The sequence below is a fragment of the Bos indicus x Bos taurus genome, chromosome 8 (genome assembly GCF_003369695.1).
Source record: "Bos indicus x Bos taurus breed Angus x Brahman F1 hybrid chromosome 8, Bos_hybrid_MaternalHap_v2.0, whole genome shotgun sequence".
Lineage (NCBI taxonomy): Eukaryota > Metazoa > Chordata > Mammalia > Artiodactyla > Bovidae > Bos > Bos indicus x Bos taurus.
In genome coordinates, this window is record NC_040083.1 from 53,541,944 (window position 1) to 53,568,837 (window position 26,894).

Below are 26,894 nucleotides of genomic sequence, written 5' to 3' on the forward strand. Positions count from 1 at the left end.
ATTTAACTATCATTTACAAAACTTAAATTGAGAGGAATCAGAGAACTTCCAGTTCCCATTGGCAAGCTTGTTTAGAAACAAGCTGCCCAATAAACCACTTCTACTCACTTCACCTTATCCAGAGGTCAGAACAGAAAGTGACCAAGTCTTGTACACAAGGTGTTCATGTGTTCCAGTGGGAAGAGAAATTGTGGCTTTCTGCTTCTTGAAGATGAACTCAACAGAACACGCATTGCCACTTTGTTTTTAAATGTGCATTTTGCACAGAGGGCTTCCCAGGTGGCACTAATGATAAAGAACCCGCCTGCCAATGCAGGAGACATAAGAGATGTGGGTTTGATCCTTGAGTCAGGAATATCCCCTGAAGGCATGGCAAGATCCCCTGAAGGAGGGCATGGCGACCCACTCCAGTATTCTTGCCTGGAGAATCCCCATGGACAGAGGAGCTTGGAGGACTACAGTCCATGCAGTCACAAAGAGCTGGACACGACGGAAGTGACTTAGCATGCAGGCGCATGCACTTTGCACAGAATTGAAAGAACCAGCATATGAAGTGGGAGATTTCCTGTCACACTGCACGTGAGAACCTTGCAGGTCTCTCTCTCCAATTCAGAAGGGGAACTGAGCTCTGGGAAAAACATGTTGGAGTAAGAGAGAGTCAGGATACACATCTGCGACTGAAAGCCACTGACCTGAGTTCAGAGGCTGCCCTAAAAGTACTGTCAGTGGTGTGTCTTCCTGAACCTCGGGCACTACTGAGATAGTAGCTAAATATCTGAAGCATTCACACTTGCAAGAATATTTTCCCCCTTCATCTTTCTTTTGCTACCTTTCAATATAAGCATAGTTCAGATAGTAACAACATCAACCTAACAATTAGCCTATACTGGGCGCCTGCTGCTTGCTAGGCTCTATTCTGTCCATTCATTGCCCAGGTTTCAAAATATTTCAAGGCAAGGAAATGGTCATTAAAGATTCTCATACATTTCCAATTAGCTGAAAGCAAACTGCACTTCTTGTCTGACATTCTTGTTGTCTTGCTTCAGTTGGATGGTGGAAAGAAAGGTCCAATTCACTGATGTAGTCCAACAAAAGAAAAAAAAAACACACAAAAGGAACTGGTATCAAGGTCTGCTAGTTGCAACATACATTATCTAGAACTGGGACCAAGTCAAACAAAATTCAACCTAGAACACCCCAAAACAAGACTAGAAAAACAGAACAACAACAAACCCTCCAACCAAACAAAAGACATATGAACTCTCTTCTCCTACAGGAAGATCTGGGTGGCTCAGGAGCTACACCAGGACTGAAGACCTGTTGCAGATAATTGGAGGAACTGGCAAAACGTGCCTAGATGAGCATCTTTCACTGCCAAAGAGAGGCCAATGTGGACAGCTTCTACCTGCATTAGCCTCAATCCCATGTGGCCCCCTCATCCCGGGCTTCAGGACTTGGGAGGGACTCACAGCACCTCCTGCATTTCACATTTGTTTAGGGAAAAAAGCCACTCTATTCCTTTAGAAATGGAATTCTAGCACGTAAGACTAGTGCATGCTCATTTGTTGATTCTCATCTCATTCTGAGAAGAGGTAACAATGGAATAATCTCTTAACTGAATTGCACTTTCCACCGAAGCACCTCCTATTTGGGAGGAAAATTTTGATGGAATATGGGAGGGATGGGTTCATGCTGGATTATTCCATTCATTTAACCTGTAACAGAGAAACACTGAGGTCTGGACAAACTTATATTGCAGAGTAAATTCGGAGAGTTAATTATAGCTATAATTTGTTTTGTAGGAATGATTTTGAGTGGCTGCTGAGGTCATTCTTGGGGTGTTGCTATGGTGACAGGTACAAGGTACATTTCCAAGGCAATGTGTATGTAACAAATGGCTGGTAGTAGCTCTTTCCTGATGTCAGAGAGAGAAAACTCCATGGTTCACATGGGACTTATTTAACTGTCTAGGAGTGAACACTTATTTAGGATTGTGCTAGAAAATGGGACGTTTAGTCGATTAAACTCATTTTACTCCAATCCATTCATGGGGATTTAATCACTTGTCACTGCTTTGAGACACTTAATAATTGAAAACTTTATAACTGCTTAAAAAAAAAAACAAAAAACTCAACATTTTCCCCACAGATGATTGCCCATTTAGGGTTCTCAAACTCCATGGGGTCAGGGACCATGACTCCCTTTGTCAGTGGCTGGTCACCAATACTCCACCAAGGGACTGGAACATAGCAATTGCTCAACATGTGACCCCAATTAAAACTATTTTATAGAAAACACTGTAGTGGTTAGAAAGGTAGGTTATACCTTCTAGGAGAAAACAAAAGAGGATGGGGGTTGTTAGGTACCCATCTTCATGTAACTACCTCTCTGGGTTATTAGGGGCCTGCATTGTGCAAGAACCAAATTCTGAATTAACATGCCTCTGATGAATGTAAAGACAACACAGAAAGGAAAGGCAGTATCCATTTAACTTCATTGAGTTGATGTGCTTCCTAATATTCTTTTAGGGCCTGGCCACTGAATGATATAATTGGTATATCCGTTTTATGCCTATCAGTATCAAGCTTTCAGGCCCTGGAATTCACTCTAATCCAGGGCAAACAGAGGGAGTGGTCCCTTATTAACAGATGATTGTGACACAATATCTTTAATGGAAGAAACAGGCTTCTGATGGTGTTCAGTGAAAAGCAAGACAACAAAGAGACTAGTGTTTGTAAAAGTTCCATGGTTCCTTTCCTACCATGAAAAAACGCAAGGTCATTCTGAAATTCAACAACTATCTTGATGGGAGCTGAGGAAATGAAGGTCCCCAGGATATGATCCCTGCCTGAAAGTTTACCAACTTGTGGGAAGAAAAGGGTTATACGAAGAGGAGGAACAGGGAAGTTTATCAGGGAAGGAAAGAATGTGTATATTGGAAAGAGTCATTTTCTGGGAAACTTTCTGATGTGTCTCTAATCCTTGGGGATTATCCACGAAACATCCTTCTCTTGCATGACTGATTTATATGAAAGACTTAAGAAAATGATGCCCATTTGTTTATAATTATACTTTGTAATTGCTAAATTCCTTTTATACTTAACTTCAGGATCCCATCTCTGGTTGCAGAACAATAATAAATTCATAAACAGGATATAATCCATTACTTTAAATGATAAAAAATATATGGGATAAACTTGAATGTCACTATAATAATACGCTCCAAATTAAATATGGTATCTCTCTTCTGAATATTTTTAAAAGAGATTCCTTATTTTTTGACAAATTTGTCAGTAACAATTTTGAAAATGTTCGTCGCTCAGTCGTGTCCAACTCTTTGAGACCCCATTGACTGCAACCTGTCAGGGCCCTCTGTCCATGGGATTCTCTAGGCAGGAATACTGTTTTGAGTTGACCTTCAAATTTAATTTATCCTCCAATCTGACATGTAATGAGAACTTTTTTAAAGTAAAAAGAAAAAGTCCTACTCTACTACCTATGACTAGAAGGATAATTGAAATCTAAGCCAAGAATAGCATAGAAATTAGAAATTCAAGCAGTTTTTTTTTTTTTTAAGGGAAAGAAACATGAATAAAATTTTGAGATGACTCAGTGAGTAAACTGTACCATATTACAGCCAGGGTTAAAAAAGTTAACACAAGTATTAGGCATACAAGCCTATACCAAAAGGGGGAAAGAACCTATGGGTGGTAAGTGGAAAAAGAAATCTCTGACACTGGGTCTAAATCCAACCAAACACAGTAAGATAACTGAATATAGCACCTTGGAGCATTTAATGTAACAACACTATGGCCCATGTATTGGGGTTCTTTAACTCCTATGTAAGAGCCTCCTACCAAGGCTGTATTAATAAGAGATTTGCAGTTCAAGTCAAATATTAAGATGAAGCCCTGGCACAGAAAATGATTCTGGGTAGAATTTTACATTTTTAATTATTGAAAAGAAGGTTAGAAAAACTAGGTCGACTTCATTAAAAAAAAAAACAAAACTAAGACCTCATTGTAAGAGGAACAGTTTTAGGGTACTTGAGATCCTGTTTGACACTGTCTAAAGCAGTGGAAGCTAAGAAACTAGAAACACACAGTCTCTGTATGGTTGCAATGTGATTACAGGATTCAAAGGAAAAAAGTAAAAGAAACTGTCAAAGTGAACTTTTTTTTTAAAAAAAGAAAGGAACCATTCTGCAAAACTGCCATCCTGCGGGGATGGTCAAGCACAGGTTTTGGTGAAGACCACCTATGTGCCCCCTTCTCCTTTGGTAGATCCTGCTGTTCAGAAGAGCCTGGCTGGTAATCTGGTTAGGTGGCTTAGCTGCCCAAGATTTCTGATTACTCATTACACAAACACTTTTATCTTCTCAAGAGCTCAACTTTCATTTTTCCTCTTTAACATCTGGTACACCATGATCAGAGTTCAAGGAGGTACAGAAGATAATTTGTTTGTAAGAAATTATTTGTTTTAAATACAAAATTCCAGATTTAAAATAAGATCACCTAGTGGTAGCAGGGGGCTACAGTCTCACAGTTTATGAAAGCTACTCAAAGGAAAATATTCTGTGGGATAAAACAGGAAAGAGCATGTATTTCAATCTTTCTTTGCCAAAAAACTAAACCAACTCAGAAAATCAGATTTTTTTGAAAGTAAATTAAATAGCTCATAAAAAGATACTATATCACTACATTTATAAACAGTTTCAGAATGTTATATATGGATAGTTGATCTCAATGTCAACCATAAAGAGACTGACTACTGGTGTCAAGTGGGGAAGGAGCTGGCAGCTATATGTGATTCAGGCAGGCTCTAGGACCAGGCCTAGGTCATAGCAAAAGATTCCTAACTAAGTCTGTTGCTCAAACAAATTGACCTTGTAATTAAAAGAGCAAAAAAAAAAACAAACAACAATGGTGGGGGAAGGAATAAATCAGGAGCTTGGAATGAATATCCACACACAACTATATATAAAATAGATGACCAAGAAGGACCTACTCTATAGCACAGGGGACTCTACTTAAGGTTCTATGATAAGCTATGTGAGAAAAGAATCTGAAAAAGAATGAATGTATGTACATGTATAACTGAATCAATTTGCTGTGCACTGAAACTAACACTGTAAATCAACTATGTGGTGTGCTGGTGGTTTAGTCACCAAGTTGGGTCTGACTCTGGGGACCCCAAGGACTGTGGCCCACCAAGCTCCTCTGTCCATGGTATTTCCCAGGCAAGAATACTGGAGTGAGTTGACATTTCCTTCTCCAGGGGATCTTCCTGACCCAGGGATTGAACTTGCATCATCTGCATTGCAGGCGGATTCTTTACCACGGAGCTACCATGGAGTCCCAAATCAACTATACAACAGCAACAAAATCAACAGAAGAGAGAGTGAAAGAGAGATATAGAAAGAGAAGAGGAGGGGAAAGAGGCCTTTTCAATTTGCCTGTTTGGCTTTCTTAATTTATTCATCTTTTATATGACAATTTTCAAAGCTGTTGACTAATTATGACACAATTTTTATACTTCTAAGATGTATCAAGCATCAGAAGGCTACTTTTTATTCTAGTCTGCCTCTCTTGAACTGTAATGACAGTGCTTAATTCATTTTTCAGTTAATTTACACATATTTATTGAAAATCTGTTCTTGGTCAAATTCAAATCACTGTGTGTGTTGGAGGAGTGGGGCTCGCACAGGGAGCTGGTAAAAAATACTTATGTGTGTGTATATATATACACACATATTCTTTGCCTGTAGGGACATCAGGTTACCTGGGAAGTAAAGACAGCACAGATGAATCAATTAAGAAATAATTAAGTGCCAAATTATGAGGTGCTAACAATGAATGCATTAAGAAGGGAGAGATGATTATGAACTGGTCACTGGAGAATTGCGTAGAAAAGTGGAGGATGAGTTACACGGTGCAGACCTAAGGGGACTAGAACAGGCTAAAGAGGAAAGAGAAGAGAGATGGGAAGAAATCAGCAGACACATAAATGACTTACTCTTTTATCATTCAACAACTTTCCCTGAAAGCCTATATTGAAGGCTAGGCACTGTGCATAGCACTGGGTGGGAGCCACAAAGAAAAAAAAAGATGTGAATCCTGTCCTCAAGGAGTTTGTGCTCTAGCAACAGAGATAAACATGCCAGCTAACAGCCATCCTACAGTGCAGATAAGATGTGGCTCATAAGAGAGCTTCCAGTGATGGTAGACAAGAGATGGCCATGAGCAAAAGATTGCTGACCAAAGCGGGTCTCTCATGGTCATGTCTCTGTAACTTGGATACTGGTTCTGTAGAATCAAAACTTTCATTTTAACAAGGATGTCTGGGTTTGAGGAGCTGGTCATATTAAGCTAGTTAAACTAATTATAGATCAAAATTCTTTAAATCAAGAAGCCCTTGTGCTCATGAAGAAGAACATCAGGGTAAGCCCATCAGAGTTCAAAAAGGGCTTGGCAGGTGAGGAGTCAAAATAAAGGAACGGGCCAGATGGAGAAAGCAACGGTCCTGGGCTCCCCTGAGACTGGACGTGGGGTTACCTCCCAGTCAGGCACATGTTATGTTAGGCCCCTTTCAGAAGCAGGTCAGTCCTACCTTTGGTTACACTGACTGTTGAATCCCATCACGCCCTCCTAAACCAGCTGTACCAGGCACCACATGGGGCCAAAGCCAAGACACATGAGACACAATCCTTGTTCTCAGAGCCAAATCTACTCAGTCAACGTTTCTGGTCATTTACTCCATCATTAGTACTGGACATCCTTTGCATGGCATTTAGAGGTAGTGCCAGGGAATACAATCTAGCGCTCCCTGAAGCTCACTTCCTATCTGAAGTTTTGTTGGGCAAAGCAAGTTTACTGAAGGAGTACTGCGGAGGGACAGCAGGCCCTCCTTTCTCCGTTCTCAAAAACGAATCTCCAGGTTGATTTTGAGCATCCCAGGCATAAGCTAGGGTCTCTCTACATGGCAGAAATGGAAAAAGAATATTAGCTGCCTTTTAGTATTCAATCTTCTTCCATGGAGGAAGAAGTTGCAACTTTTTTCTTTTCTTTTGTGGGGTCAGGGTGGGGGCTGAAATCAGATAGTGAGTATTTTAGGCTCTGTGTGCCATTCAGCTTCTGTTGCAATGATTCAGACTCTGCCACTGGGCACAAAACAAGCTTTGGACAATACATAAACAAATGGGCTTGGCTATGTTCTAATAAAACTTAATTTATAAAGACAGGCAGCAGGCTGAGTTTGGCCTACAGGTTTTCCAATCCTGTTCTGTAGTAACAGCGCCCCTGTTTTCATCTGGGTACCATGTCATCCTGAGTGGGTTGTGGTAAGGGCTATAAAGAAGAGGTCAAGCAACTGAACATGCAAACGCTCTGCCAAAACACGAGCAAGCAGCAAAGTGATAGAGTGAAGCGTGTCTCCTGTGTCCAGTCTACTCTTTAAGCAGAGTGAATGAATGATCAGCAGGTATTGAGGTAAGCCCTTTCCCTATCACATCTCTGTAATAAACGTTAGAAAGAAGTTAGTCTTATCTAAGTCTTACCATCTCTAGCAGCTCCATGCATTTTGAAAAAGCAATACTAGAGACCAAGTCTTAGAATCTGATGGATTCTTCACTGTGGAAGACAAATTACAGGATGCGTGCATGCTCAGTTGTGTCCAACTCTTTGAGATTCCATGGACTGTGTAGCCCGCCACACTCCTCTGTCCATGGGATTCTCCAGGCAAGAATACTGGAGTGGGTTACCATTTCCTCCTCCAGGGGATCTTCCCAACCCAGGGATCAAACCAGAGTCTCCTATATTTCCTGCATTGGCAGGCAGATTCTTTACCATTGAGCCAGCTGAGAGCCCAAATTACAGGGTGTATTTTGTTTCATTCTTGTGAAAGGTTATTAGGAGATCATTAGATAAAAGAAAACAAAAATAGAAGTAAATATGTCACTCAGGTGAAAAAAGGTCCATTCCATGTTATTACTGTCACTCTTTGGGGGGGAAAAAAAAAAAAGCAAACATATTCAAGATCAATTATCCTCTTTTGAGCTCAAAATAGCATTTTGAGTAATTTAACTATGTAGAGAATAATCTCTCTGCCTGTACATTTCCAGGTAAATTTGGGGAGTGCCAGGTTTTCACTTGACTGCATATGATAATGGTTTCTCAGATAAAGGCAATCTACTGTTACAGAATCAAAGGATTTCAGAATTTACAAGGGAGTTTAGAGATTACAGAGCACATACCACTATCGGAGGCAAATGAAACTTACAGAGCCAAAGTCCCACAGGTGAGGAGAGGCAGATATAGTTCCACTAAATGCTAGACTGTGACTCAATGGTCTCACCATATGATGTCTCATCTGCCTCTAAAAGCCTGCAGTAGGCTTACATTTCTTTTTAACCATCAGACAAAGAGTAAAGTTATAATGGCTCCGAGAGTCAGAGCCTACACACTCTTGGGTTCAAGTGTTTGGCACATGAGTCAATTAACAAGGTACTTCCTCAAGGATTCAGCCTTAAATCAGGTAGATATGCTAATCTACCTCCAAAAACTCATTTTGCACTTAAAATCCAACATTCAAATTCCTTGTGCATTTTTAAATTAAAAATTTAAACATGAAGTTAGAAGTAAACTCCAAACCTGACTTATGCTCTAAAGTCAATTATGTACTTTGGATTTATGGGCTGTGAAACATGTGGAAATTTCAAAAAGGTTTCTGATTTACTGACAACCTTGGAGGGCACTTCAGGAAAGCAAGATTAGGGATTACTTGGTCCCTTACGGTGAACATACACTGTATAGTCCATGGGGTCACAAAGAGTCAGACACGACTGAATGACTTTCACTTTCACTTTACAGTCAACATGGACAGATCGGTCTTTTGCCAAGCGCCTGCAGTGTGAAGACTTCACACTACATGACAAGTTGATTGAGATTCGTGTTCTCTAGCTAGTCAGGGAGCTTTTGGTACTGTAGGCAGTGAACTCATTTGACCTGATGTCTCACTATATTAAGGCAGGTGGTGAACCACAGCAAAAAAAGGGGGAAAAAAAGTAAACCTACAGCCATCTGTTTATTGTGCTCTTTACCTAAAGATAGTCAAGAGTCCTCACACTTTTTTAAAAAAATCAATAACAAAAAAGGTAATAAGGGAATCCACAAAACTCTCCTGCATCTTAGAATGCTTTTTTAGTCTTTCATTAAATAGAACTGGAGGAATATGCCAAATGAAAGCCAAGTGCAAATTTTTCCTAAACTGCTCATCTAGAATTTCCCATCTCTTTGCTTCTACCAGTGTTGCCTGTCCTTTGAGCCATCTGATTGTTTTATTATGATCAGCAAGTTGGCTAATCAAAGTAGAAAAAGGAAAGCTCAAATTATTTTAGTGTTTTTATGGCTCTAGTTTGACTCCAGTAAAAAGTTATTGGATGAAATATGGGAAAAAAAGGTTAAAACTCTAGACTAACATAAAGAAACAGTATTTCTCAATTATTTGTGACTTACATCTTCCATGTTGTATGAACAACTGATATATTGTTAAACATAGATCGAGCTTCCCAGGTGGCACAGTTAAATTTTCTCAATGATAATCATAACCTTTATGGGTGTATTTCCCAGTAAATTCTACTTAATTTTCCCCTTGATCTTACACATATAGAACTACATACAGGCAACAATATAGTGCTCATACTCAGTCATGCCTGACTCCTTGCAACCCCAAGGACTGTAGACTGCCAGGTTCCCCTGTCCATGGAATTTTCCAGGCAAGAATATTAGAGTGGGTTACCATTTCCTACTCCAGGGGATCTTCTCGACCTAGGGACTAAACACATGTTTCCGGCATCTCCTGCATTGACAGGCAGGTTCATTACCATTGTACCACCTGGCACTGCAATAACATTATGAAGATTAATAAATTATTTGCATCCTTCATGGTGAGTGATTTTAAACTCATAGGTATTTATCTACTGGCTTCCCTGGTGCCTCAGTGGTAAAGAATCTGCCTGCCAATGCAGGAGACATGGGTTTGATCCCTGAGCAGGATCCCTGGAGAAGGAAATGGCAACCCACTCCAGTATTCTTTCCTGGGAAATCCCATGGACAGAGAACCCTGGTGGGCTACAGTCCACCAGGGGTTGCAAAAGAGTTGGACATGAATCAGGGACTAAGCAAACAAAAAATTTATCTATTAGTCCATCATCAATATACCTGTCAATTATCAATCAATCAATCTCTTATTCATTCCTTCAACTCTCTATCCATCCAGCCATCTATCCTCCTTTGTGAGGGTAGGTTTCAGTGATTAAAAACTTGGGCTCCGGAGGCAGCAAGTCTGACTTTAGTTCTTACTTCTATCACTTACTAATTGTGTGACCCTCTGAGACCCTATGTTCTCCTCTGTTTCATGGAGATAATAAGAAATATCTACAGCTTTGCAAGTAAACAACTACACAGAATCTAACACATAGAAGCGTTCAGCAAAAAAAAAAAAATAGTGTTCAAGCTCTTTTGGTAATAGCTTTTCAAGGATGCTAGACCTTCAAAAACGGCAGGAAAAAAGAAACTTAAATGCCTGTAGCTCTGGCACATCATAGTTCATTTATAACAGCCAAAGACAGATAGTGCCTACATCATGGTCACTGAAACTGTGGAAATTATCTAAGTGTGATTTCAAGGAACAATCATTCGCAAAGGTCAAACGTGAGCACCCAATGTTAAGCTCTATGGGCAGAGGGGAGAGACACTTCAGTAAATATGATAACAGATACAAAAGAGATTTGTACAAGTATTAAGATACAGGGCAGGGCTTCCCAGATGGCTCAGTGGCAAAGAATCTGCCTGCCAACGGAGGAGCATTGGCTCAATCCCTGGTCCGGGAGGACCCCACATGCCACAGAGCAACTGAGCCCGTGTGTCACAGCTACTGAGCCTCAGCTCCAGAGCCTGGGAACTGCAACTTCTGAAGCCTGTGTGCCCGAGAGCCCATGCTTGGCAACAAGAGAAACCACCACAATGAGGAGCCTGTGCACCACGACTAGAGGGACATCCCTGCTTGCTACAACCAAAGAAAAGCCCACGAAGCAACGAAGACCCAGCACAGCCATTAAAAAACAAAGATACATGGCGGAGTGTCATATAACCTCTGGTATTGGGCAAGACTTTCAGAGGCTGTGACTCTTGAATTGCGTCTTGAAGGATAAATAGGAGTTCACCAGAGAGAAAAGAAGAAGAGAGGCATGCTTGGGCTCTGTTCTCAGTATTCCTGGCAAGTGGCCTGCCCTGACTCTCACAACCAGCATGTTTCTGGAGGAAACTGCTGTTAAGCTGCAAACTTTAAGCAGATATGTATGGCAGGCACCAATTCTCAAACTGCTAGAGATCAGATTTAATATCTACATGCTCCCCAAATCTAAACTGAAGAGCCACAAGAGAGACAGTCAGTACTCAGGAAGGCTGGTCTTAAATTCTGTAAGGTGGTGATACTGTCTAAGAAATTAGATCCAGAATATCAACAAAGTTTTAAAATTTTTATCATAAAGATAGAGCAACATAGAAGCCCCCACATGAAGCAAAGATGCAGGATAAAATACTAAAGATATATCAGTGGAAAGTACACAAAAGTCAGAAAGGAAACGGTTAACAACTATCTCGAATTCAGAGAAAGGAATTGTGTTGAGTCACCCTGTGAAAATGAATTCAGTATTGGGAATGAGTGATGCTCAAGACAGGTGAGCTACAGCCTCATCAGCACTATTTCCGAACTTCAGGGGACCTTCCCTGGACCACAATGGAATGAAATGTGGAATACACAAGCAAATGGGTGAATCCAAAGAGCCATTGGTCTTCTCTGTGTGCTGAGAGGGTTTTCCTGGCTAAGAAAAGGAAAGTGCCCAGGACTAAGATGGGGAAGAATAAAGAGACTCCAATACTTGGCCTCCTGGCACAATGGAATTAAAGGCAGGCCAGCTAGGCATCTTGGGCACTGAGCTATAATACAAAAAGTACCAAAATATCCTATGAAGATAACAGAAACATGGGGCCAGCTAACTCAGGTTTCCACACACAATTTCCATAATTGGCAGGAAGTGATTGGTTCTAATCCCTGAAAGTAAACAAGAGTCTTCTAGAGAAAACAAAGGGGAAAATGAAACCTCCCTAGGTTTCATTTAGCTAAGGTGATCAAATGTTCCTGCTTGACTAGGAGATTTCCAGTTTACACCTGCTATTTCACTATAATTATTAATAGTAACCCTTTCCTTCACAAAATGTCCTGGTTTTGATGATAAATTATACAGTCACCAGCTATTTAGTCTATGTAACAAATTACTGTAACAAAAAGATTGAAACATATACTTTTTGGCAGAAAATGTATTTCAGGATAATCAAATAGCATCAAGAGAAGAAAACCTTGTACTTCACAGAAGAATGCCAATGCAGACCAACGGATAAAATTTGGAATTCTTATATCAGACAAGACTTAATGATTGGAATTAAAACATCAGGTGAAGAGTTTATGGGGAACTGGAGACTACACAATGACAACATCACACCACACAGATTGTTTTTGGTGGCAGGAGGAAAAAAATACAGGTTTATCATGGAGGCTGTCAGTGCCCAAACACTGTGGTGAAACTTAACTTACCAGTGACAGATAAACCCATGCATGAGATCACTTAGAGTGTGTTCTGCTCACTGGTAAACCTTAACTTACCAATGATAAGTAAACCAGTGCAGGAGATCACTTAGAGTATGTTCTACTCACTGGTGAACATTAACTTACCAATGACGTGTAAACCAGTGCACAAAATCTTGTGTGCTCTACTCAGTGTTTAACTGGAATCTAACCAAGCCTTTAAATGTGACTTTCAGTTTGTAGAAAATCCAAGAGGCAGCAGAGAAAGTTAAATCATGCAATGAAGCGGCAGTCAGACCCAATCCAGGCCAGTCTTTTTGGCATGCCAGTGAAACGCGGAACAGGCTTCTACTAGATTAAGAGACTTAAGGGACATAAAAACCAAATGCAGCGTGTTGTCCTAAAATCAACTGACTCTAAAGAACATTTTGGAAGAATTTGGGAAATATGAAAATGAACTGGATATAGAATGATAAAAAGGACTGATGATTAGTTTTTAGGTATAATATGGTATTACTTATTATGTAAGACATATTATGTATGTCATTTTTTTAAAGATGCACACTGAAATGTGGATATAGGGACATGTTGTTACAACGTACTTTATTACTTTTGCATAAACATATGCAAAATGAAATAGGTGTATGTGCATACACACATATATCCACATGTTTAAACAGTCATCATTTGCAGGGGTTGATATCAGCCCGTCCCAGGTGCCCCCACATCTTGAGCTCTAACATGAGGGATGTGCCTACAGAGTGAGCATGTTTTTATGGCAGATGCAGCCCATGTGATCGAGGTCTAAGATGATGGCTTTCCCCAGCATCACAGTGCTAACACGGGCCTGGAGTAACTGTCGCGGATAACTCTTAGCCTTAAAGCAACTCATGGGTACCTGTCTAGGAATCCACAAATCTGAGCTGAAGTAATGTCACCAGACATGTGGTGGAGCTTTGTCTCAAGAATACAGCTGCAGCAGCTGACCCAGGTGTCCTCAGGGCAAACAGGAATCTCTCAGAGAGCCTACTCGAGGAGCAGGAGGCAAATCGTTTCCTAACGGGAAGCCCTAACTCGGTAAGCACATCATTATCGGACACTGGTGCTCTGATGCCCTAGTCACAGGACTTCTCTGTAGGGAGAAGAGATCTGGGGGACAGGTAGAGACTAGAACAGGTGAGGAGGGGGAGAGACAGGATTTACGCTAAAGTAAAAAGAAAGGGATTTAGAAATGATGGGAGGCAAGAGGATTTCTTGGTGAATGCAACTTTTTAATGGAGGAGTTCTTCATTGGTAGGGGCCAGGAGAGGCATCACAGTAGTGAATCGAGAAGTGGAGGAGTTAAAGAAGGACCAGAGCTGAGGGCGGATGAGGAAACCAGCAGGCAGGGGAAGGCAGAGTGAGCAGGGACAAGGACAAGGGGTAAAACACAGCAGCAACGTGGGGAGATGGATGAGATCCAAAATGGCAAAGGAAACAGAAGGACAGAGGGGGCAGCATGGAAAAGGAAGACAGCTGGGCAAAGGTTGAGGGGGCAGATTTGCAACAAAAAAGAGCTGAATGCATCTTCTCATCTCTGTACTTACAGAAACTTACACAGTTGGAACTCGGGGAGGGGAGAGGAGAGAGGGAGAGAGGAAGGGGGCGCGGCGAAGGAAGGCAGGCAGACATAGAAGAGGAAGACAGGCGGCGTGCAAGGAGGACAGAGGAAGCCAGGAATGAGGAAGCACGCATTTCAGAGACACACGGGGTGGGTACTGGCTTAAACACGACAGACACGGTCTCCTGAGCATTTCACGTCACTTTTCAGAATGACATAATTCAGATTTACCTTGGGAATCCAAGTACTGTTTTGGCCAGGCAATATTTCTGTGGCTGACCTGAATCATAACTCATCTTAAACAAATGCCTAGAACTAGGGTAAGAGCGTGATCTACTTTACTGCAAAAACAGAGCCCAACTGCTCTTGGATCTTCCCTGCACTGTTAAGCGCTGTCAATCTGCACGTAGGGCTCCTTATTTCCCCTATAGTCCGGCCCTTGTTCAGAGGGTCATTTCAACATACAAACTGGCCTAAGGCTGCAGAATACTTTCCACCCTTTCTTCTGTCTGCTCAGAACCAATAGAAGAGGCAAATGCTGGGTTAACATAATGGAGACAGAAATCTGAAAAAAAACACTAAAAAAAACAAAATTCCATTTTTCAGGCGCCTGATTATCTACATTGCTGACCACATTGATTACATTAATCCAATGATTGCCAAATCTTTACTTTTCTTTTTATTAGGCAAGATTTAATCTAGAGAATTAACAAATCTCTCTAGGATGCAAATCCCTCCTGGGACACATGATTGTGATCGACAGCTCACAAAATAATCCTGGGATGCATGCAAAATTAGACTCACACGCAATTTCCATGCAAAAGCAAACCTATCCATCAACAAAACAGTGGGTCCCAGAAAGCAGTCAAGGTCCTATGTCTGGAAACCGGGAAGTCTGATGTTTGAGAAGCCATAATTAAGTGTATTTATTAGAGGTTCTTCTGTGTAGGTGCTTTCCAACACATGAATAAGATCAGAAACTTGCATTAAAATTGATTATTATCAGATTTCAAATCACAATGAAGTACATGTTTGAGAATAACTGGTTTACAATTTGGGGGAAGAGATGGGTTAGTGGATACAGATTCCTAGAGTCTTCGGTTGGTTTTCAAACAGAAAACAATAAAAGAAATACTCTCCCTGACTCACGATGCCAATCCCTTACATAGAGTCTAAATTTATAAAGCTGGTACAAATTTAATATCTATAATTCCTAACTGTGCAGTCAGAATCAGATACGATACACAGGACCGAGACGGTCTCATTGCAGAAACCATGAAAGAAAAGAGGAAGATGCAAAGGGCCTTCTGGAGGAATACTCACTATTTGGTAGAGTCAGATAACTGATATTCTCGTCGTCTGTCATAGCATTCCTGGATTCCAGGATCATTCCATAAACTCTTTATTGCATCTACATATGGATTCTCAAATGCAGATACCTTCTCCACATCAACTTCTCGAACTAACTGTGCATGAGCCTGTTTAAAAAAAAAAAAAGCAGTTTTAATCTCCTTTCCATCGAAGAAAACTGCCTTGGCTTGCACACTGCATTATGGTCTTTCCTCATATACTGGTTTTCAAACTGGTTTGTAATAAAGTAATGCTGCTTCTTTTTTCTTTTCCTTAGATAAAACCCAGTCCCAAATCTTTTCCTCCAGAGTAAATGCTGAAGCTACCTAAAGATGACAAGAGAAAAGCAGACTGTTCAGCTCCCACAGGAACAATGAGGATGGTATGCTACAAATAATGACTATTTTCAGGTGATGATCATAATCCTAAAACAGTTCATATTATTAAAGGGAAAAAGACTGGGTTATTTATCCCCTCTATGTTTATAGTTTATTATAATCAAACACATCATATACGCAGCCCATGAGTGTTATATCTTAGCAAAAACTCAGTCAGACTCAACTAATCAGCATTAGTTTCTATGATTCACTGTGAGGATTAGGGTGTAAAACTACTAGAAGAACAGTTAATAGTAATGATTTGATTTTCACAATAGTGACCATGCCCCCTCTACTCCCACACACCCAAATTTTCAATATTTACTTTATATCTACCTCATATCTTATCAGATTGAAGAGTCTACTCAATTTTTAACACAGAAAAAGGACTTTGTTATATTCATTATATACAACATTTAGTAGGAAAGAGGTAAAAAGACTTTTAAAAAATTTTCAACAAGATTAAAATCAAAATGTATGGTCAACCTCCAAATTAAACAGCATACACCACTGCCTAACAATCTTAACAAAATAGATTTCATAGGTGTAGTACACATGTAAATTATACAGTACATAAATGTGCAAATCAACAGATATAATAACTAATTATCTTGAAAACTGGAGATAGATGGCTACTAATTTATTAAAACAGTCTTGATTTTGCACAGATACACAAACTTCTGAACTAGGTTAGTGAATGGCTATCTTGATTACATGATGACCTAATTATTCCTTCCATAGAGTTTCAAGCAGATAGAATTTAATAAATTTAAATTTGTGATTAGGCATGTCTGGTTCCCAATCTTTCTCTTCCTTCTCATCCCATAAGACGGAGGGAATCCATGTCATTAGACTAATCTTTACTTAAATAAGATTTTACAAAGCCTAAAGTGCCAAAATTGAAGAAACCACCTTTCTTGCTGGTTCTACGTTGACTGTGACCATCAGATCTGGTAAGTGAGAAGCCCTATAGCTCTGCCCTGCACCCCAACATTGGAAGATGAATCCCTAAAATTGTTTTATGTACCTAGTTCCTGCCCAGACAATCTGTCCTATCCCAGCAATCTGACTATCCTGAAGTCCTGTTTCCAAGTGTCACTCCAGGTGGGCCTAGGCCAATCATAGCTTTCCATGAAACCTCCGCTTTGAAAATATGTCACTGGTTCCCGAACGAATCCCCAGTGCTATGCTCTGCCTGGCTCTGTGGCACCTGTTGCTCTATGTCGATACCAAAGACTGTCCTGGTCCCACCTGCTCAAGTGGACCTCCTCCAAGCACAAAACATTAGGTATGGGGCACGCTCCACTCTGCCCAGCAGGTATGTCTCATACCTTATATCTTAAGGTCAAGCTTTGGGTCCTGTCCTTCTGCCCTTGCTCACTGAATACAAACAAGTTCTAATTCTTCGTGTCCTGAGATATGACAATGATCATGCATGGTATAATCCTAAATTCGATTTCCTGGCTACATCTGATTTACAGGGTTCTCTGGAGGATTATGTGGAAGTTAGAAGGCAGATGCAAGGCAGAAACAGGCATGCACAGGATGGTCTCCTACTGGACACATTCTAAAGACATGGTTTTCATCGGACTCTGCTTCCTCTTTTGACACTGGATAAGTTGCTTAATCTTTCCAAATGTTATCTCTGGTGGGCAACATCTTGTCCCACCAAGTCCATGTGGCTTATTACTGTGCTACAATACAGTAGGTGAGTGGTTCTCAAAAGGTGGTCCACACCCCAGCAGGATTACTTGGGAATTTCATAAAAATGCAATCCTTTAATCCTACATCAAACTTTCTGGATGAGAAACTGATTAACAATCTGTTTCAAGAGACCCTCTGGATGATTCAGATGCATGGCAAAGTTTGAGAACCACTGCAAGCTATCAAGCATCACGTAGACACTAGTTGTTGTGGTCATAATTAACTGTCTGGCTGGCCATGAAATTGTTATTGGAAACTAAGAGAAGAGGCCCAGAAAGGCAACAGCACTCCAAAACAAGGGGCGTTAAAAGGGCCAGGAAGCCACAGAAATGAGTAAAACAGGCTGGATGTAGGTAATAGTGAGTGATGAGAACTGCAGCACACTGAGAAACACAGACCCTAAAGAAAGAGGACAGCTGCTAGTTAGCTCCAACTAATTGTTGCCACTGGGATACAAGCTGAGTGTTGCCAGATTTTCTGAGTTATCAAGGGAAGCCAAAAATCTAGATCTTTCCATGAGATATCCCTAATTTTTATTCTTGGCAACGCTATAAAAGATAAAGTGTATCTGTGGCTGAGCTGGATCAGGTACCAATCATTTGCTTCTCCACGGACTTCCCTAATAAGATCGACCAATAACACCATGTCTTACACTGAACCTGGGATACAGCAGCTGGCCACTTAACACATGCTAATGGGGAAGTAATTCTGCAGCACTTTCCTACAATAATATTTAGACAAACTATTATACTATCCATAGGGAGAAATGGCCGAGACTTCTTTAAATTGGGTAAAAGCTACATGATGACACAGAATAGTGTAGGCAATATTTAAAAACTGAATTTGATACTCATTACAACGGGCCAACCATGTCATATGGAAGGAGTTCTATTTCTGTTTCTAAGGTAGGGAACTTAGAGAAAACAGTTTCAACAGAGCAGACACTTTTCAAGATGATGATTAAATGTTTATTGAACCCCAAAGAAATGCTAGGTAATACAGCAATTAAAGACTTAGACCCAGTTCCTATGAGGTGCAGGGGTAGGGTTAGGGGTGGGGGAACAGTCCACAGACACAGTTGCTGTGAGATGTAGGGGTAGGCTGGCGGTAGGGGGAACAGTCCATATAGCTGGCAACCAAAGCACAGGATTATGTGCTCCAGGAGGAGAAACAAGAGGGAACATTTGCATTTCCATCTTTAATTTCAGTTGACTGAAAGAGACAACATTCTCAACAGTTGTATAACTGAAAAGTCTTCCTGTAAAATGAGATTACTTTTTACTGTTGGAAAACTCCTCCAATTTTCTCTCTTGATCTACCTCAATGTGCTTTTTCTTACATCTGGAAGACCTTCTCTATTCCCTTCCATATCTCTTTTAGCTTTTGTTCAGGCACCATATCCTATGCTGTCTCTCACAAGAAGATATTCCCAATGTTCCTCCTCTCCCCCAAAATGTGATCTTTGCATCTTCTGAACCATGGAACTTCTACATTTCTTGACTTACCGTCTTCTAGACCATACATTGAAGGAAGGGGCTGTAGCTCCTGGCTCTCGTTTCTTTTGGGGCCCAGCACAGAGTGAGCAGACAACAAATATTTGTCAGATTTAAAAGTCATACATAAACCCAACTTCCTACAAGCCAAAGTCGAGTTTGTTAAGGAAATCTTCCACCCATTACCTACTCTCTCAGACCCACACAATCCTCAATAGCACTTACGTCAGTAGCTAGTGTATATCTATCCGGATGATATTTGTTAGTATCCTTCTCCCTAATCACAGTACAAGTTCCGAGACAAACTCAGTGTTGCAGTATCAGGGTCTAGCAGAGTGCCTGTCACTGATGCTCAATAAATATTTGTTGAATGAAGAATACAGGAAGGAACAGTAGAAATTATACTGAGCTGGAAACAGGGACACCTAAATACTAGGCCTGGTTTTACACCTAACACAAGCAATAACCCTTAGAAGAAATTATTTACTTCTTTACAACTTCATTTTCCTGGTCTATAAGGTTATGCAATTGAAACAAATCATTTCCCTATGGCTTCATCTAGACATATACTCCACGATCATAAATAAATACATCTAGAATACACAGAGCACCAAGGACTTATGATCTTGTCCCTCAAGGAGCACATAATATTATCGTTTATTGCAACAAAACCTCACTATTTCAAAAGTGCCTGAGAATACAGGGCAGAACATGAGGAAGTCTGTATGAGTGATGGTATATTGGGACTGAACAAGAAGAACTCAGTATGGCCAGACAAGGCGTCAGAGAGAAGACAGGAGTTAGCTGGCAGGTGGAGATAAAGATGTGTGACGAGAGGAGGAGGAATAGATGAACAAAGGTTTGGTAGACAAAATAAACATGGCACTCTCTTAACTGTGGGAAAACAGTCTAGTGAGGAAATTTCATGCTGACCCTTAATGCAAATTAACCTCCACAGTGAAAGCTACAATATTAACCTCACCTGTGAACCACAACTAATATCCACTTAAGTCAAATCCTGTATGAATTTGAAGTGGAGGTAATGAATAGATTCAAGGGACTAGATCTAGTTAACAGCGTGCCTGAAGAACCATGGACAGAAGTCTGTAATACAGGACGCAGTGAACAAAACCATCCCAAAGAAAAAGAAAAGCAAGAAGGCAAAGCGGTTATCTGAGGAGGCTTTACAAACAGCAGAAGAATGAAGAGAAGTGAAAAGCAAGGGAGAGAGGGAAAAGTACATCCAATTAAACACAGAGTTCCAAAGAACAGCTTAAAGAGACAAGAAGGCCTTTTTCAATGAACAGTGCTTAATAATAGAAGAAAACAACAACAGGGGAAAGACTGGAGATCTCTTCAGGAAAACTGGAAACATCAAGGGAGCCTTCGGCCCAAAGAAGGGCACAATAAAGGATAAAAATGGTAGAGACCTTCAACCTTGATGTTGAAGACATCAAGAAGAGATGGAAAGAATACATGGAAGAACTGTATAAAAAAGATCTTTATGAACTGGATTACTAGATGGTGTGGTTAGTCACCCTGAGCCAGACATTCTGGAGTGCAAAGTCAAGTGGCCCTTAAGAAGCACTGCTATTAATAAAGCTAGTGGATGCGATGATATTCGAGTAGAACTATTCAAATTCCTAAAGGATGATGCCATCACGGTTTTGCTTTCATTATGTCAGAAAACCTGGAAGACCCAGCAGTGGCCAGAGGACTGGAAAAGGTCAATCCTCACCCCAATTCCCAAGAAGGGTAGTACCAAAGAATGTGCTAACCATCAGACAATTGCACTCATCTCCCACGCTAGTAATCACCAGCGAAGTTGCTCAGTTGTGTCTGACTCTTTGTGATCCCATGGACTGTATTCTCCATCCATGGAATTTTCCAGGCAAGAATATTGGAGTAGGTTGCCATTTCCTTCTCCAGGGGATCTTCCAGACCCAGGGATCAAACCCAGGTCTCCTGCATTGCAGACAGACGTTTTACCATCTGAGCTACTAGGGAAGCCCTCCATGCTAGTAAGGTCATGCTTAAAACCTTGCATGCTAGGCTTCAGCACTATGGGAGCCAAGAACTTCCAGATGTTCAAGCTGGGTTTAGAAAAGGTAGAGGAACTAGGGATCAAACTGCCAACATTTGCTGGATTATAAAGCAAGGGAATTTCAGAACAACATCTATCTGGGTTTCATCGACTACAGTAATGCCTTTGACTGTGTCAGTCAGTCAGTTCACTCGCTTAGTCGTGTCTGACTCTTTGCGACCCCATGAATCGCAGCACGCCAGGCCTCCCTGTCCATCACCAACTCCTGGAGTTCACCCAAACTCTTGTCCATCGAGTCGGTGATGCCATCCAGCCATCTCATACTCTGTCATCCCCTTCTCCTCTTGCCCCCAATCCCTCCAAGTATCAGGGTCTTTTCCAATGAGTCAACTCTTCGCATGAGGTGGCCAAAGTATTGGTAGATCATGACAAAATGTGGAAAGCTCTTAGAGATGGGAATACCAGACCATCTTACTTGTCTCCTGAGAAACCTATATGTGGGTCAAGAAGCAAGAGTTAGAACTCTGTATGGAACAACTGATTGGTTCAAGAAAGGAGTTCACCCAAACTCTTGTCCATAGAGTCGGTAATGCCATCCAGGCATCTCATCCTCTGTCGTCCCCTTCTCCTCCTGCCCCCAATCCCTCCCAGCATCAGAGTCTTTTCCAATGAGTCAACTCTTCGCATGAGGTGGCCAAAGTATTGGTAGATCATGACAAACTGTGGAAAGCTCTTAAAGTTGGGAATACCAGACCATCTTACTTGTCTCCTGAGAAACCTATATGTGGGTCAAGAAGCAAGAGTTAGAACCCTGTATGGAACAACTGATTGGTTCAACAGGGCTGTCTGCTGTCACCCTGTTTGTTTAACCTATACATTGAGCACATCAAGAGAAATGCTGGGCTGGATGAGTTATAAGCTGGAATCAAGATAGGTGGGAGAAACATCAACAACCTCAGATATGCAGATGGTACCACTCTAATGGCAGAAAGTAAAGAGGAATTAAGAGCCTCTTGATGAGGGTGAAGGAGAGATAAAGAGCCATATTAAGACTAAATATTAAAAAAACTAAGACCATGGCCTCCAGTCCCATTACTGCATGGCAAATAAAGGGGAAAAGGTGGAAGTAGTGACAGATTTCCTCTTCTTGGTCTCCAAAATCACTGTGGACGGTGACTGCAGCCATGAAATCAGATGGTTGCTTCTTGGCAGAAAAGTGATGACAAACCTAGACAGTGTGCTAAAAGCAGAGACATCACCCTGCTGACAAAGGTCTGTACAGTCAAGGCTATGGTACTCCTAGTGGTCACGTGTGACTGTGAGAGCTGGACCGTAAAGAAGGCAGAACAACAAAAAACTGATGCCTTTGAACTGTGGTGCTGGTAAAGACTCCTGAACGTCCCCTGAACATCAAGGAGATCAAACCAGTCAATTTTAAGGGAGATCAACCCTGAATATTCACTGGAAGGACTGAAGCTGAAGCTGAAGCTCCAGTATTTTAGTCATCTGCTGTGAACAGACAACTCATTGGAAAAGTCCCTGATGCTGGGAAAGATCAAGGGCAGAAGGCGAAGAGAGTGTCAGAGGATGAGATGGTTGGGCAGCATCACTGATGCTATGAATGTGAACTCCCACCAACTCTGGGAGACAGTGAGGGACAGGGAGACCTGGCACGCTGCAGCCCATGGAGTTGCAAAGAGTCGGACCTGACTAAGCGACTGAACAACAACAATGAACCATAACCAATGTCTACCATCTATGAAAGTATACTGGCCTCAAAATATGCAAAGATCACTACTTTGCCTTCATCCAGGTCTGAATTTCTAAGTCACTTTTATTGCATCCTTAGCTTTGTTTTTTAATTCTATCCTTGCTGTTTTGTAAAATGACATTCAAATATAATCTACTGTAATTTGCATTTATGTAAGAGCTTTCACCTGAAGTTCTCAAGTTATTTAAAACTATGACAGCATTTTACAAAATACACATAGAATTTCAAAAATGCCTATATAAATGTCCTCAACAAAAGTGCAATTCTCTCTCTTTTTTTTGGTAAAAAGTATTCTGTCTGTGAAAAGAATATTTTTTAGTGTGTTAGAGTAGGAAGATAAATTAGACCCTTTTCTATTTTTCCAAATATCAAATGTGAAGTAGTAAAAATCACAAGTAATCATGCAAAATTAAACCACTTACTAATGAAATAGGCTATGATGAAAAGCAAAGAAGTCATTTCTAATAATACAAATAACAATTAAAATTGACTACCCTTTTTATTTTGAACATCGTACATATAAAAGCAAAACAGGTATGAGTTAATCAATCATATAAACCAAATGCAAAATATAACTCTACTTCAAGTTACAGTTGAACACACTGGATGGAAATATTTAATAATGAATGTGAGCTTTCAGAATTCTTAGCAAGCTGGTGGCAAGCCTCAGAGGGAACATTGTGAGAACCAAGTAACTACTCTTAGGAACTCTGGCAGAATTCTAGGGAAAGACCACATGGAAACCACAGGATGTGCCAATGTGGTAATGTCTTGTTTTTGCGATTCGGTGGTCATAAAATTAAGGTAAATCTTAGGTCTGTTGATATTTCCAAGACTGCTTCAGCAAAAGGAAGGAAGAACTGAGTTCCCACCACAGTGAGTCTTACCCTGCCCACAGAAGGCCAAGTCTTCAGATAAAATAAAAAAGATCTTATAGTCACTTTGGAAGGATTTTCAAAAACTCATTAACAGCTCAGGGCGGCTTTAGGCTGGAATGTCACACCTATTCCGGTTCCTACACTCCAGAAGTAGAAAACCAAATGGTAATTTCCACATTTGTTGAAGCTCTTAGACACAAATATTCAGCTCATTAGGGCAGCTCTATTTGAAAGGATGCCCAGCACAGACAGAGGGCCTCTGATTTAGTAAAATCCTGAACTTCTGTCTGAGTATGTTTCAATCCTGAACTGAGAAGCACATTTTCTTCCCCCCACTCTCAGTGCTTATCTCCATTTTGGCATTTGATTCTAAATTATGGGGGGGGGATGGGGGGGGAAGAAACAGAAAAATCTCAGGCTTTTTTTGTTTTCTTCTCAAGGGAAATACAGAGATGGGATCAAATCTCTGCGCTGCAATACCACCTCCAGCCAGAACTGGTTGAACATGACCTTGAGCAAGCTATTTAACATTTGTAAACCTTTATTTCCTAATCTAATAAATGTGATAACAACAGTACTTACTTTGATGGTTAAATGACCTAATGGATGTAAAACATTTAAAGACAGCATCTAACACCCAAAGCTAATTGTTTAGAAAGCAAAAGAAAAGGAATATAGCACAGAAAGTGCAAAAGGCTTGGTATATGCACTTTTTAGCTCTGAGACTTTGGGCAAACTGCCCACATTTGCTCAAAGTGAAAGAACATTCTAGAGATCATCCTGGATAATGGATATCAATGAGTCCTCAAATTTGCAAATACTCCGTAAAATTTCCTACCAAAAACTTGGCAAGAACTGTCATTTCTTAGACCATTTCACCTTCTCTGACTTCATCAGTGTACACTTCTCTGTGTATGGTGCACTGTACACAGAGTGACAGCTGTTGCTGCATTTTCTTATGGGCATGACTGCAAAACTGACAAAGAATAGCAAAGTCACACTGAGCTACTGCTGGCTGGGTTCTCGAAGCCAGTGACTCATTCCTATAGTACAGCCTCTCCACACTTATGATTCAACTCATGGCTCAGCAAAATTACAAATTACTACATGACACAGCCTTTTGAAGTCTCTGATGAAAATTTTGAATCCTGTATGTAATCTTTCAGTGCTAGGGATCTACTGATTCTCCTTTGTTACAGCACCCATGTCCCTCTGCACGCAGTATCAGAACAGAGTAGGTATGTGCAGATGCTCAAGACCCTTATAAAAATGTCTTGGTATTTGTATATAACCTATGCATCTGCCTGTATATTTAAAATCATCTCTAGATTACTTATATTACTTAATACAACGTAAATGCTATGCTAGTTGTTGCCAGGGTACAACAAATTCAAGCTTTGATTTTTGGAGCTTTCTGGAATTCCTTCCCCCTAACAATATTTTTCATCCTTAGTTGGTTGACTTTGCTGATATCTAGGGTCAACTATACAGAATCTCTCTCTCACTGAGTAACCCAGAGAACCAAAGTAGCAAAGAGGAAGTCCAGGAACAATAGCTTGAGAACCAACCAGACTTCAGCACATTTCAGCCCTGTGTCTTCAGGCTGGTCTCTCAAGTTTCCTGAACCTCAGCTACCTCATCTATGAAACAAAAAAACAATTTGTTTTAGGGTAGTTAGGAAAGTTATAAGAATTGTTAACAAAATACCTAAAATACAAGTACTATAATTGCTATGAAACCTTGTGGTATTTCAAAATTATCATTAATAAATATTAATTATTTCAACAAACACAATACTTATCTACTATGTGTCAGGCAATATACTAGATACTAATGAAGTGAATCTGTGTTAAGTAAAATGTTCCAGAGAGCAAAATATTCAATAAAATTTTATTAAACTGCTGCATATTGTTCTACTTTAAGATTTTACAAATTGATTCTCATGACTCGATTTGCTTTTCTATGGTGAGAGGTTTTCCCCCCTGACAAATGTCTTTTTTTCCCTCCGACATTATTTCCCTATTTATGGCTGTGCTGGGTCTCCACTGCTGTGCAAGGTTTTCTCTAGTTGCGGCATGTGGGGGCCACCTTCTAGTCGCAGCGTATGGGCTTCTCGTTGCAGCAACTTCTCTTGCCGTAGCTCCACAACATGTGGAATCTTTCCAGATCAGGGATCGAACCTATGTCCCTGACACTGGCAGGCAGACTCTTAACCACTGGACCACCAGGGAAATCCTAGAGTTTTATTTTTAATCGTTACTGTGGCATTCACCAAGGTAATCAATGAGTATAAAGCACACTGCTTTCCCCCAGAACACCTCTCTTTTTGGTTTTGTTTCACTAAAAGGTACATTTGCTTACTCTAACATATACTGGATTCCTTCCTTGCTGGAGAAAACACTCCTTTATTATTTAAGATGTTCTTTTTCTTTTAAAGAACTCCATCTCTTCCTTGGCTCTACCACTATACCTTTCACACGCAAATATTCTTCTATTTCGTCCTCTGCTTATCATTTTCCCTTTTCATGTCTGCAGGCCATGTCATAATTATCAGGATCAGCAACATCTGTAGGTCAGAGCTTGATGCACTATGGCATCACACACTCCAAGCAGTTCCAAAGAGTCTGTTGACTGATGTAATTACATGGTTCCATTATGAAGAATTGTGCCCTCAGGTCTGCAAAATCTTGGGATGAAATAAAAAACTGTGCACTCTTTGAAATGCTACTTATTACCTTCATGATTATGATGGTAATACACATGAATACATTATCAATGCTACAAAAAAGTTTATTTTCAAAGAGTTTATTCAAAGTCATAGTGACAAAAAATAGATTCTTTTAAAGTTATACATGTTTACTAAGATTAAAAAGAATCAGGTATACTTGTATGGCTGCTGTCAAAGAATATTTGAGGACTATTAGTTACTTGGGATTTTAATGGCTGTTTGAAAAGTGGGTTCTATAGCCAAAGTCAAATAACTGTACCATGAAAGTCGCTCAGTCATGTCTGACTCTCTTCGACCCCACGGACTA

The 26,894-nt window shown here is 40.5% G+C and overlaps 1 protein-coding gene across 1 annotated transcript in view; it reads right to left on the reverse strand.

Moving 5' to 3' along the window:
- Positions 1 to 26,894, reverse strand: part of GNAQ (G protein subunit alpha q) — a 313,040-nt gene that overhangs the window by 84,434 nt on the left and 201,712 nt on the right. The window contains exon 3 of the mRNA XM_027549519.1: positions 15,566 to 15,720. Within this exon, the coding sequence (XP_027405320.1) occupies positions 15,566 to 15,720 (155 nt within the window). The remainder of the gene's footprint in view (positions 1 to 15,565; positions 15,721 to 26,894) is intronic.